We start from the raw sequence: 14,748 nt of genomic DNA on the forward strand, positions 1-14,748 counted from the left end.
TGAAGGGAATAATACGACCAACAGTCGTATTATTCCCTTCAGGGGACTGTCACATTAAGTTGACAGCATACAACTACTTCAAGGTTAAACTTGTTTAACAGAAGAGTGCTTAGTTTTAGTTTTCTAGTATCTGAATTGAGGTTTTATGCAACAGCTGTGGATATCTGTGACAGAAGTTTAAGAGTTAAAGAATCCACTTTTATTTGAGTTGTATAAAAAAAAAAAAAAAAAGACAACAAACTGGATTGAATTGAACAGTTTGCTAAAATGAGATGAATTTTTTTAAAAATCACCTCCCTAATTAACTCCTTACTCTGTGGATGATAATCTTTGACAATGTTAAAGCTATAGTCATTAAAGTAATTTTTATGTGAACAACAATAGTGAATGAATTACCTTGACTTGTCCAATTTGGTTTTGGATAACAACAGGATCGATAGCTAAAGGTCCAAGAACAGCAACCATCTTTTCCTTCTGAGCTAACCATGTATCTAACTGATGGCCAGATTCACGGAACTCACGTAGATCAGCAATTATGTCTTCTAGTAATTTCTGTTCATTTTCAGATTTGGTTTTCAATGTGGACCATTTCATTTCTAAAAGTGAGAAACAAAACTCATAACAACTAAGTAAGAACTCCACAATACAAGAAAATCAAAATGAATAAATATCTTACAGAAACTGAGATAATGATTTATTTTTTAATCTGTGAGGCATCCCTGTATCTCTTCAATTGCAAGACACCTGTGGCTATCTCAAACAATTCAAGGTGTCTGGAAGGAAGCCATCAAGTGGAATTGAAGGTAAGAGTAAGAAAAAGGAAACACCCTGCCCCCAATTCTTGTACATCATTCCCTACATCACTCTCCTCTCACATTCTTATAAACTTATCCACCCACAGTTCTCCATCTTCAGTCCATATTTTCTCTTATAATCCCCTTCTTGTACCTTGAGAGAGTACATCCGACACTTCAACATCGCCATCTTTATCTTCTTCCCAGTTACTCCCACCCATCTTTATATAATGTAGGGTAGCCATTTATCTTCTCTACAGCAAGACAACTGTGCTTGTCTCTCTCTGTCATACTTTAGCCTTTTAACACTTGGCATAAAACCTCCCCCCCCTTCTACTACAATCCTATTCAGTTGAGAGGTTTTCTTTTCTTTGTCTTGCATATCACTGGACGACCTCACTAGTGCTGGTGCCATGAGAAAGGCACCCAGTCTACTTTGTAAAGTGGTCAGCATTAGGAAGGCATCCAGCCATAGAAACTGTACCTAAGCAGATACTGGAAATCAAGGTAGTCCTGTGGTTCATAGGATCCTGTTAAACCACTGATCTGAAGCCAACATGGAAGATGGACATTAAATGATAACGATACATCCATAATAAATAAATAGAATTGTTGTCATACCTAACAAGTTCAGTGGTTCTTGAATAAATTCCAGTCCATCCACTGAATCATGGCTCTTAATTAAGTTGTCAGATTTTCTTTTTATTTCTTCCACCAAATGTTCTTTGCCAAGAATTTTTTTGTGGAATGCCTGTAAAGATAAATTCATCAAAATGAAATAAGTTGAGGATTAAAATCCATATTTTTTTCCATTTAACCCTTGAACATTCAAATTATTCTGTCAAATGTAATTCTTATTTATTCACATTATTTTGAATTAACCATGCATTATCTTGTATCTTCAAAATTTTGATTATATCATTGTTCATTTTTAAAATGACATTGAAGGGTAAATGTAAGAGGTAGGATCTGGCTGGTTTGAATGCAAAACAGGCAGAATATTTAGGTCTGATATGTCTGGTTTAAATGCTAAAGGGTTAAATATTGTAACAGAGTTTCCCAAGTCTTGTTTTGTACAATGGATTTGTTCAAGTGACTCTTAATGGGGGAGGGGGGGGGCAACAATGAAAACTGAATTGGATTAAATAGGAAAACAAAACAAAATCTTTCTTGGGTTTATACACAGCAGCTTCATGACAATATCTCTAGAAGTGATGTACATAAGAGGTTGAATAGCAGTAATGAGGTAGGTTTATACTTGCTAATTAAGAGAGAGAGAGAGAGAGGGTGTGAAGAGAAAGGTGTAGAGAGAAAGGGGAAGTAGGGGGAGCAGCAGATGGGTGGCAAGTGGCAGTAGAGAAAGAGTAGAGAGGGAAAATTGACAGAGAGAAGGGAGAGGAAAGTAATTGATGATGATATGATGATAAGTAATAAAAGAAATCCATTAACTAACAAGCTGGCATTGACTGACACACAGACAGACCAGGTAAATTCCTACCTCATGATTTGAAAGAGACTCTTTAGCATCTACTTCGTTTGTTGGCAGCACTCTGTCTTGTTTCAGGCTGTCTTCTTTCAAAGCTATCCAATTCAGTAAATCTTTGATATCTTGGTGGAAACTCTCAACATTATCCATGGTGGTGTTCAACTCCAGATGGCGTTCACCGAGACGTTCTCCAAGGATTTCATAACGTTGGTTAATATCCAACAGTTGTTGTTGAATATCACTGAGATCTGATGAGAGAAAAAAAAAATCAAAATGTTACAGTTCTAAAATGAAGACGAAAGAAAAGTGGGGATTCTTTTCATTTTTCCCCCTTCATACGGCATAAGCATGGCTGTGTGGTTAAGAACCTCACTTCCCAAGTACATGGCTTTAAGTTCAGTCCCACTGTGTGGAACTTTGGCAAGTGTCTTCTACTATAACCATGGATTGACCAAAGCCTTGTGAGAGAGAAGCCTGTCGTGTGTGTGTGTGTGTGTGTGTGCTTCCTTGTCTTAACATTCTATAAAGGCAGTAAACAAGTGTCACTGTCATACAAGTAGTATCAACTATTTTTAGTTTTTCATGAAAAACACACCTGACCATGGGGAAATATTACCTTGCTCTGAAACAGGTGAGGGCCAGCAGCAGGAAGGGCATCCAGCTGTAGAAAATTTGCCTCAAAAATTCTGTCTGACCCATGAAAGCAGACATTAAATGATGATAATGATAATATAGTCGGTGCTGTAAAGATTGAAGAATGAATGGAACCAGTAGAACAAAAACAACCTACCATCAAGGAGTAAATTATCTGAAGAACTTTTCCTGCTGCTTACTCCACTGGATTCACTTGACATGGGACTGATACCAATTGTGGTTGGAGAAACTGGTATAATAGGAGATGGACTTCGAATACTTGGTGATGGTAGTCCAGCTGCTTTTCGGCTTCCTGCATAAGATGAAATTAAGAGATTGCTTGAAAACTAAGAACTTACATATTTCTAACCATTCTTCTCTCAAGAAGACAAGAATCAAAGAAGAGTTGCAAGGAATGATAATCTATTTAACCTTACTTCCATTCCATTATGGTTTGGTTTCAAGATCATTTCTTCAATGAGATATTGTCAATCATTTCAGAGATACTTTTCCAGATATTAAAACACACCAATAAATATGTTCAATGTCTTTACTATCATATTTGACCACAATGTGTTGTTAGATGCAGCCAAACTTGCCTTACCAAGGAGCTACCTATTATAATGCTCAGGTATTTCAAACTCTTAAAAATTTTAAATTCTTAAAATTTTATTATTAATGTACATATTTTATTACAAAAAATTCTTTTTTTGGCATTTTTGTTATTTTTGAATTCGAAAATAATCATGAATTTAAGTAAAATAACCACGGCATTATTAAGTTGCTGCTTGGAACTTTATTAAATTAAACGAAAGAATAAGATTGAGTTTTAAGAACCGAGATGGAACATATGAAGCAAACTAACCAGAAAAATACAGAACCCCATCCCCCACCCTGTCATCAAATAACAGGTAACGACTTACTTCTGACTGGGCTGCTTGTATTTTCTATTGTTTGAAGAGAATCTAAAGCATTTCCTACATCGTTGACTTCATTGATCTTTTTCCGTTGATTGGAATGTTCGTTTAGTAATGGCTGAAAATATAAAGATTTCAAAGGAATTTGAACACAAATATGGCTTTATACACACACACACACACATACTTGTTATAATGAAGTCAGACAAAATAATGATATTTTGAAAACATTTAATATGCACATTTTAGATTTTTCTAATATATAATAGGAAGTACATCCCCTTATGTAAGACCTTCTTCATTTAATACATACACACACATAAAATCATCATCATTTAATGCCTCACTTCCATGCTGGTATGGGTTAGACAATTGAACAGGATCTAACAAGCCAAAAGTCTGTGTTGAGTTCCAATATCTGCTCATTTATTTTCAATGCTCGCATGGATTAGACAAATACATCCTTGCAGCATTGTTTTACTGTCAGACACCCTTCTTAGCACTAACACTTGCCTGTCTTTCAAGTAAACAGTAGACAGGAACTAAAAGAAACTCCTCATATGTGTGTGTGTGTGTGGGGTGGGGGAGCATGTATGTATTTGTTTTCTTGTTATGATATTGCACGATAGTTTTGAATGTGTGTCACTGTCATACTAGCAGTAGTGCTGTTCATTTCAAATTTTCTGTGAAAATATATCCAGCTGAGGAAGAGGTTGGGGATATTACCTTGCTTGGAAACAGGTGAGGGTTGGTGACAGGAAAGGCATCCAGCCACAGAAAATCAGCCTCAACAAACTGTCCAACTCATTCAAGTCCAGAAAAGTGGAGGTTTGATGATGATGATGAATAAGTTCTCCAAACATTCATTTATTATGTTTGTATTTACAAATTAACATTTGTTTCAAGTTAGTTTTAGCTTTTTTTTTTCTTCCCAGGCTGACAAACAAAATTTACTTGATACAATAGAAATTTGATTTTTCTGTGATGAGACTTTACATCCCACAATAACCATTGTATGGCCTTGAACAAAGTACTTTATTTTTAACCTTTAGCCTTTAGATGAAGATTGCTAAATCTGTGTAACAATCCCAGAAAGAAATGACTCAATTACATCTGATGGAAAACTGAGAAGAATTATAATTATTATTATCATCTAGTATATATAAATCACAGTATGTGTGTATGTATAATGACTAACACATACATTTCCACAATTCTCGGACTGATTTTCACCAAACTTTACACACACGTCCCAAGGATGACCATGCACTAAACATTTTGCCCAGAGCTGCTACCTAAATGGACAGGGCTATAGTAGAAGACACTTGTCCAATGTGCCACGCAGTGGGGATGAATCCAGAACCATGTGGTTGGTAAGCAAGTTACCTACCACACAGCTACTCCTATATTTATATCGTTTAGACATCTGATATGTGGCACACTTGTGCACTTGTACAAGCAATGTCAATTTGATGGAAGGAGTTAGCTAATGTACAGCACATGCATTTCATCACCATAAATAAGTTGTTTGTGCAGGTTGTTCAAAAACTGAACGCTCATATGTCGTCTCCATCATATATAACATGGCTGCATTGTTAAGTTTGCTTTCCAAGCATGTGCTTTCAGGTTCAGTTCCACTGCACAGCACCTTGGGCAAGCGTCTTTAACTAGAGCCTTGGGCTGGCCAGTACCTTGTGAATTGATTTGGTAAGAAGAAACTGAAAGAAGCTTGTCATATAAATATACACACACACACACATACACAAACAGATAGTGATGTAAGCATGTAAGTGTGTGGGTGTGTGTGTGTCCATTCATCTTGACAATACATAATATTTGTAAATGAGCATCACCATCATACAAGTGGTGTTACTCATTTCCAGTCTCCTGCTGAAACATGTCTGGCCATGGGGAAATATTACCTTGCTTGGAAACATGTTAAAGGCAGCTGGCTGTAGAAAATCTACCTCAGTGAATTCTGTTTGATTTATGTAAACATGGAAAAGCAGGCATTAAAATGATTATGCTTTTTTTGTGTTTTTTGTTTTTTTACTAAACTTAATGATAAAAATTTAGAATGTTCTTACCTGTAAATCTTGCAATTGTTCCTTTACATCTTCAATTGCAACAGCAGTAGGTTCCAAGCTATCCGTTTTCACTTCTAATGTTCCAAGCCAGTCTAATACCTCTGTCTTTAATACTTCAAATTCTTCACCCTTCTCCTCTCGTAAACCAACCTCTTTTTCCCTCATAGCAAGCAACAAGTCAAATTCTGTCCAGCTACGTTCTAAAGTGGCAATGCACTCTTCAAGAGATGATGATTCTCCAGTCCTTGGATCAGCAATAAGTTTTTTACCAGAACCTATCAAATCTTTTATCGGCTGCTTTTTACTTTTGCATTCAGTTGATACAATATCAACCCTTTGTTTAAACAAAGGCATTGGTAATTGAGTCAATTCTTTAGATTCCAACATGTCGATACTGCTGGCTAACCAATCATTTGTCACTTGGAGTTCTTGGTGGAATTTACTAAGTTCTTCAAATATCTCTTGGAGGTTGCTACTTCGGCTCTCAACTTTTTTAGTGAGTGCAAGGAATCGTGAATTAAGAGCACCTATTTTCTTTTCTACATTTTTAGCCATGTCAAGATCACATGACTTCATTAATTCATTTGCACTCACTTGAACAGCATCTACACTTGGTTTGTGACTGTCTATATCTGTTTCAATCACTTTGATCTCATTGATCTGTTCAAGAAGATTATCTCGATACAAACTGATTGGTCTTTGGTTCACAAGGGAGCCTTCAACATCTCTCAACCAATTTAGGAGACTTTCTATAGCTTCTTTTACATCCTGTGATTTAGTTAGAGCCATTTGTAAGGTGTTATACCGACTGTTAATGTCATCACTCAGTGATGCACAACGGAATGAAATTTCCCTGATTATTTCATCAACTTTTTGTATTTGTTCTGGTTCTGTATTGAACTGATTTAAACAGGAGATCAACTGTTTGCCACAAACCTCTAAGTCGGTGATCTGTGATTGATAGGTAATAGTTTCATTGCTCATTGCCTTCATTTGATCAAGTTGAGCCTTCAGCTCTTCTGGATCTGTTGAAAGAGGTTCTTGTAATGCTTCTTCAAGTTTCTCCTCAGCAGTGTTTATTGATGTCAGCAGTTTGTTACTCTGGAGGTGGAACTCTCCTTGTTTGTCTGAAACTTCATTTAGTTTATCACAAAGTGAACTACATTTGCTCTTGAGTTCTTGGTAACGGTCAGACGATTCTTTCAGTTTATCTTTCACAGATTCAGCCTCTAATGTATCCATACTGATACGACTTAATCGCGTCGGCTTTTGTTTGTCAGCTTTAAAGGCATCCAACTCCAGTTTATGAAACTGGAAAAGAAAAGATATTAAGGAAACATTATCAGATTGAAAAGACAAGGTGAGGTGATAAGAGAAAAGTACAACTATTCTAAATACCTACAACTACAACTACAATTACTGCATGAGAAGTACAAGTGATTTAGTAACTAAGAAGGTTCCAATACAATTACATATACCAACAATTATCAACTGTGAATTAGTTTATCAAACATTGATTGCCACTCTGCTAATGACTTTTCAATGTTAAAACACTCAAGATATACTGATATGCCATTATTTTAAAATTATTCCTTTCATTTTGGAATCAAAAGATCTGAGTATGATTTGGTAAAAGTGTGGAGTAGCAGTGGGTAGAGATACCAAATCTAAAGTCCGGTTGACTTTGTTTTCCTTCCTTCAGATGAAGTCAATAAAAAGAAGTACTAATACTAGGTGCCACATAACCAACTCCACTCTTGAAGGTAATACCCAAACATGGCCACACTCCCATAACAAACCAGTTAAAAAATATTTAAAAAATTTAATTTACCTTTGCCTCTTCAATGTATTTCTGAACTGCCATGGACATAAAGCGCACGTCAGCTTGGTGTGCAATGATGTCATTGGAGAAGCTCTATAACAAAACAGCAGAACATTTTAATTATGTGTAAAACTCAAAACAAAAAACAAAGAACTGTTGCAAAGAACTAAGTAACTACAAATATGAAAGACAGAAAGCAAAAAACACAAAGCTTTATTAGGATATTTCATTATATCTCATTTAAATGGTTTTATTTGCAACTTATTTTACAAATATTTCTCTCCAAAATAACATTAGTAAGATTACAATTAAAAAAAAAATATTTAACCCTTTTGCTGCCAACCTACCTGCCCCAACCCCTTAATTCTATGATACAAATTTCCTTGTTTAGAGTGATCTTCACACCAATTTGGGTGCAGAAAATTGAGAGAATAAAGGATGGTACCATTTAGAAGGCTAAACAACATCCCCAACCTCATAAAAAAATTCTAATCTTCTCCACTCACTCACAAATCCACCTTAAACAAGATTCTATGCCTCTCAACCCACTCCCAAACCCATACAAAACAAAACTCTATGCCCCTCAGCCCATTCACAAACCAACCTAAAAAAAGATTCCAAACCCTTCAATTCATTTAGAAATCCACATTAAATGTAATTTTCCTCCAAAATTATATCTGTATCACACGTTGAACATAATTCAATGAAAACCAAATGAAACCAAATTGTTTTTACCTTGTGTTTTTCTACAACAGACTTCAAGGAATCAATGTCTTCAAGTACAACTTTATCAATGGTGTTCTCAGCAGAAGTCATCCAGTCCTTAAATTTGGCTAGTTCATCCTCAAACTTTCCAAGCTGTTCCGTTGCACTTTCAAGATGTTTTAGTCGGTTTCCAGAAGTTCTCAACACCTAAATAGGGATTGTTACAAGAGAAAAAGTTGTGAAAATATATTTAATTATCACAGTATGTCAATTTTTGGATCCGATTTTATTATTTTAGCATTAATTAAATGCTAAAACTAACTTAGAGGAGTGGTGCTGGCAAATGAACCAAAAAGAGGGCAGAGGTACAGGTAAGTGTATCCAGATGAAGGATATGGTACTGAGAAATGTACCTGATGAAGGGAGCAGTACTAAGAATTGTACATAGATGAGATATTGTTATATGTAACCAGCTGAGGGCAGCAATACTAGTAAAAGAAGGGAGGGGTGTCGTATTGGCAAGGGTAGCCACTCAGGACACTCAAAATTTAAGTAACCAATACTCTGCTCCAACTCCAGTCCCCTCATTGATTGCAATGGTCCAGGGATTCCAGGATAGCCTGTCTGCTACTCTGCCACACATACTTCAAGTTACCCAGACTATCCTGAGCAGTTGAACTAGGTACGTTGGACAAGTGAATAAGATTACCATGATATGAAGTCGTTTTTGGAATAATGAATCTTCTCTCATCTTTTGATAATGACATTTTACAAATATAACACACACACAAAATAGCAAAGACACTATCAAAAATTAGTAAAACTAAAATAAAAATTTTTATGCATCATTTAAATGCTAAAGAGATTTCTGAATCACCATATGATGATTTAAAATTTAGTGTAATTTAAGTTTTGAAATGTTTTGGAAACTAAATTTCTTTACAAAAAGAAATATATACATATATATGTTTATAAAAATTAAAAATCAACATAAATACCAACCTTTTCCATTAGGTCTTTAAGGGACACAGAAATGGTTTTTAGTGCATCAACTTGCTCCGGAGTAATTTCTTCTTGGTAGTGTTCCAAGATTTGTTCAGCTTGGAAGACAAGAGAAAGTACTGGCTGTTGGTGGTCAAGGATTTCTGCATGATGCGTCTGTAGATGGAAACATTACAACATTGAGTCACTAAGTTTTTCTGATTGCATTTCTCAATGAAATTAATAGACAAGTTTCACAAATGTGGCAGACATTAGAGTATTGGATAGAATACTTTGTGGAATTTGTGGCAAATTTCTGCATGGTGAGTTCAAATCCTACCCAGGTTAACTTTGGCTTTAATCATTTTGGGGGTCAATAAAAGTGACAAACCAGGGTAGTGGAGCTGTGTGCTGGAAGGGGTGTCATGCATTTCTTCCAGCCCTTTTGGGTCCTAACAATAACAAGTGCAACAACACAGATGCCAAGCTTGCAAAGGTCCTCAGGCAGTGTTTTTTGCTTCAGATGAGAAAGGACAAAAAAGACCCTTCATCCAAGCCTACCTGTACCTGTGCAGTCACATGATCAATACTAACCAATGCAAACTTAATAGAAATATATTTCAATTAGTTTTGGAAATATTCAAGAGTTAGAGAAGTGGGGCTCTACAATAGGACGGCAGTTTTATACTAGAAGATGAACAATTAAAGTATGAGAGAAGGGTCCAGAACAGAACAGGTTTCTTGTTGTAAAGGATTTACACAGCTATTTGCCCTATAGAATGGTGGGTGGGAAGAACCAGGGTGGAGCTAGAAACAGATTTAAATGGTGGTGATGAATTATAAGGGTGGACCTTCAAGGTGAGGATAAGTTTGGGAGGATTTAATGAAAACTAAATTTTTCACATTTATGGATAGCCCACTTCACTTCATAAAGAGCACATGGGCTGGTTTCTGGGTTTTTCTAGTGTACATATTCCTCTCTGAATGGGATGCTGGTCTGTTGCATATTTACTCAATTTTACCAGCTGAGTGGAGTGGAGTAATATGAAATTAAGTCTTTTGCTCAAGAACAATGCATTGCCCAGTGCAGGTATCAAAACCACATTCTTACGATAATGAGTTCAACACCCTAAACTGTAAGCCATGCGCCTCCACATTTTCATTTATAGGTAAATGCAAATATTGTTTGGAACATAAAAATGTTCTTACATAAAATTGAAGCAGATGTTTTTAATTTAAACAAAAATACTTTGAAATGAGATTTAGAGTTACAGGACTAAAAATGATGTTGGAGTGTGTTAGTATTAACCCCTGTGTCACTATATTTCTGTTGAATTGTCTTTGCTATAAATAGTTTTGAAAATAAGGAATAATTTAGTAAAATAATTAATTATAAAAGCTGGTGTTTGAAACATGAATTAAAATGAAAGGTTTTTCACTTTGATCACCAATGGTTTCATGCAAAGAGATCTCTTTACAATTTTCAGGTGGACCATATGGAAATGAAGAGAGAGAGAGAATGAAAAAGTTACAGAAAGTGGAAATAATTAATTTACTCTGCACATAATGAAAAGCAACATTGACATTGGTAGGATTTGAACACAAAATATAAAGAGCCATAACCAAATACCACAAAATATTTTACTCAGTACTCAAAAGACTTAATCAGCTACTCTAAAACTCTGATGATGAATATGTAACAGTGTTATAATTTCACACAAAAAAGACAAAAAAAGAAAAGAAAAAGAAATACATTGACTGATTTAACCAAAGGTTATTACTGGTACTTTTGTATGATTTGACCTTGAAAAACAGATAAAACTAAATTGTACAATGTACTAAGTCGAACACCTGACTCAAAACCCTTTAAACTTTATGTATTAAAATTATTTGGAAGGACTTACCTTTTGTGCATCTCGCTGTCCAGTCAATTCCTTAATGTTGCAACTAACTGCAGAGTCTTCTTTAAGCAGTTGTTCTGCATCAGTAAACCAATTCAGTTCAGAGTTTAGTTCTTGCAGAAGTCTGTCGTAAGAGTCTGGAAGACGACCCTGTAGGCAACAGGCAAAGAAAGATGTTAGAGAGAGAGAGAAAAAAAAAATCAGTATCAAAACACATTAATTAATTGAATGTAATAAACACAATGAACATTGAAAGAAAAAATTTAGCCCTGGATCAGTGACTAACAACATAAAAATTGTATAAAAATTTTATATCTAAACAATTAATTAGGATCATGACCAACATTTCTTTAAATCTTTGATTTACCAATCAATACAAGCATGACAATAATACCTCTTTCCTCCACCCCATCCCTTCTGCCATTCAGATGCCTCTGGGTGAAAATTTGGAATAAGAGTTCTTATGATTATTCTTTTGTGCAGTGATGTGTGAAATTATGAAAGAAAGAAGTGGTGCAATGATGCAAACAAAGAGATGAATAAATGTGTGTGTGTGTGTGTATGTGTGATGGGGAGGTACTATTTCTTTTCTAAAACTGTGTCCAGTGCAAAACAAATTGTCTGACAGTGAAAGCGCAGTAAGGTGGAATGACAAGCAAAAGTTAAGCACACTCATCAGAAACAAATCTTAAAACAACATTAAATAATGTTACTATTAGATTCTATATCTTATATTTCACAATATGATGTAACAATGAGGTCGGAGAGTTGATATATATTTTTCAACAAATATCATTCATTCAGCTTCAATTTGACCATAATAAAAAGACATAACTGAAGGAAGAACCATTGGAAGATCTGAATATAGCACAGTGACCTTAAAAAAAACTCCCTGATCTTAAAATAAAAACAGAGACATTCAAGAATTTTACACTACTTACAATAGCAAGCCATTCCTCTTTGTGGTAGAAAGCTTGAGAGCTTAAAGTTCACTGTGAAGTTAATTGTTGGCCCTGAGCTAAAAGGCTTGAAAAGAATTGGGAATTGGTCCCCTGACCGAACTGAAATCACTTCAATATCAGTCAATATACTCTTATTGAAGTATCATTACTAAATGCCTTTTTTTTGGAATACATGTGTACACATACACACACATTATATATATATATATATAACATACACTTTACAGCTAAAAAGCAAATATCTTAAATTCTTTCATATAGTGCTTATGTTAAAAGTAAAACAGAAATACAAGGCTACACTGCTATACTTTGCTGAAGAAACAAGAGAACAAGTCTACTGTTGTCTCAGTCAACAACCAATATTGGTTTTCCTCTACCTCCACCAATACATATTTATATGTAATTCAGAGTTTTTAATACTGCATGCATTAAATAATCTAATACACACAGATCTAAAATGATACAGCATTTATTTGATGGTACAACAAAAAAGTCTTGAAGCAAAATTAATAACATGGTGGCATATCAGGAGCTCATCTCGAGTACATCAGAGAGAAACTCTTGGTATCTCACTAAATATTTCTAATTGAGGTCTTTAGTCCACCAAACTGATCATGATCTAAAGATTAAAACACAAATTCAAATCCAAATATTCTCTTCAAAACACTTTGCATTTTAAGGACTCATATAATTTTGACTCTAATGATTTTTGGATACATCAGTTAAACACCACACACCAATCTCAAAGATGATAAATTTTCTTCATAACATTTCTGTTCTTACATTATCATGACACAATCTGATAATTTATTTTCACATCTAATAATTGGTGCTGAACTGGCACTTAATTTATTGACTAAGGATGCAAGGATGAAAGCCAAAGTCAACTTTGGCAAACTTTCATAAAGAGCCAGAAGAAATTCCACCAAGCATTTTGTCTGGTCTGCTTAGGATTCTGCAAGTTTGCTGCCTTGTTTTCAAATTTAGTAATAAACACTCAGGAACAAAGACTGAATCAGGTTGCAGTCTATGTCTAGAAACAGACTAAAGTTTGTACATTTATATTTATATCAGCATTCAACAGAAAGGCACAGTGTGCACCAGCAAGCACATCAACTACATGTGGTGGGATGTGAAGCAAAATTCATTTTTATAGCAAACATTGCTTACATTTTGCACAAATAGAAGACCAGTTTTGCAGGGAAGGAATAGAATTGACTCAATTGGTACACTTAGTATATTGTGAAGGTGTGTCGCTTAGTGGTTAGGGCATTCAGCTCACAGTCATAAGGTTGAGAGTTTGATTCTTGGTGACACCTTGTGTCATTGAGCAAGGCACCTTATGTCATTAAACAGTTGGCAAAACTGAGTTATGCCTGTAATTCAAGGAGCCAGCTATGTCACATTGTGCGTCATACTAAATCTCTCTGAGAACTATGCTAAGGGCACACATGTCTGTGGAATGTTCAGCCACTTACACGTTAATTCACAAGCAGGCTGTTCTGTTGACTGGATCAACTAGAACTTTCATTGTTGTAACTGACAGAGTGCTTGTTACCTAGTATATTACAGGTGTGTATTATTAACCCTGGACTGAAGAAAGATGAAAGTAACCCAGACAGGTATTGAAACTAGACTGTAGAGAGGTGAAAGCTGAATATACTGTGAAGAGATCTCATGTCCTCTTCCTGTCAACTCACCACACTTTTTTAATCTTAAAACCATAAGACAGTCAGTGTCTTTTGTTTCTTTAAAAAGAAAATTCATATTCAGAAACAAATTATTTGGAAAGTGAGGCTAGAAATATGTTCAAAATAAATTTAATTCTTTTTTAAGTGATTTCAAACATAATTAGGGGAAAAAATAACAACAATAAAAAACTGAATAGAATTTCTGCAAAAATGATTAAATATGAGAATGGTAAAATAAAAGCATATTTGAAATGCTCACATAAGAAACTATATAATTTATGTCCATGCTGTGTCTATTTCTAATTGTATGCATGCAAGGGAGGAGTGGGGTGGGGGCTAATGCTAAGTGTTACACCTATGTCGCAGCAAATTGAAGTAAAAATGTTTCTATAGGTTAAAAAACAAAAAAAAACAACAAATATTAATTGAAAATGAAAGCATACCAAAGCAAGGTAATTATTTATGAAAAATTAAATTAAGAGAAAACAAACAAAAATCAGCACCAACCTAACAAAGGGTTATTAAATGTTTTTTTGTTTATAATTGGATATCCAGTTCCTCCACAATAACTTGTAAAACAAAGCTTTCATTGTTAAATAGGAAATAAAAATGAGTGAGAGATATAGAAAAAGTTGTTGGAAGAGGGTTTTACATCTTGTAGCTTCTTCATATTGGTTCAAGATGTTACAGGATGTTTCAATATAAGTCACATCGAAATTTGTTACCAACACAAAAATCAGCTGTTTTAATGATGGCAAAAAAAAAGACC

At 34.9% G+C, this 14,748-nt stretch overlaps 1 protein-coding gene across 5 annotated transcripts in view; it reads right to left on the bottom strand.

Annotated features, from left to right (window-relative positions):
• LOC106880784 (microtubule-actin cross-linking factor 1, isoforms 1/2/3/4) overlaps positions 1 to 14,748 on the bottom strand; it is a 158,214-nt gene that overhangs the window by 72,409 nt on the left and 71,057 nt on the right. For all 5 annotated transcript variants that reach the window (XM_052971076.1, XM_052971075.1, XM_052971077.1 and 2 more), the window contains 10 exons: positions 11,330 to 11,476; positions 9,447 to 9,602; positions 8,475 to 8,651; positions 7,749 to 7,832; positions 5,918 to 7,228; positions 3,837 to 3,948; positions 3,071 to 3,226; positions 2,293 to 2,528; positions 1,416 to 1,545; positions 397 to 596 (listed from right to left, as the gene is read on the bottom strand). In XM_052971076.1, coding sequence (XP_052827036.1) covers positions 397 to 596; positions 1,416 to 1,545; positions 2,293 to 2,528; positions 3,071 to 3,226; positions 3,837 to 3,948; positions 5,918 to 7,228; positions 7,749 to 7,832; positions 8,475 to 8,651; positions 9,447 to 9,602; positions 11,330 to 11,476 — 2,709 coding nt within the window. The remainder of the gene's footprint in view (positions 1 to 396; positions 597 to 1,415; positions 1,546 to 2,292; positions 2,529 to 3,070; positions 3,227 to 3,836; positions 3,949 to 5,917; positions 7,229 to 7,748; positions 7,833 to 8,474; positions 8,652 to 9,446; positions 9,603 to 11,329; positions 11,477 to 14,748) is intronic.

This window comes from Octopus bimaculoides, chromosome 10, assembly GCF_001194135.2.
Source record: "Octopus bimaculoides isolate UCB-OBI-ISO-001 chromosome 10, ASM119413v2, whole genome shotgun sequence".
In the NCBI taxonomy this organism is placed as follows: domain Eukaryota; kingdom Metazoa; phylum Mollusca; class Cephalopoda; order Octopoda; family Octopodidae; genus Octopus; species Octopus bimaculoides.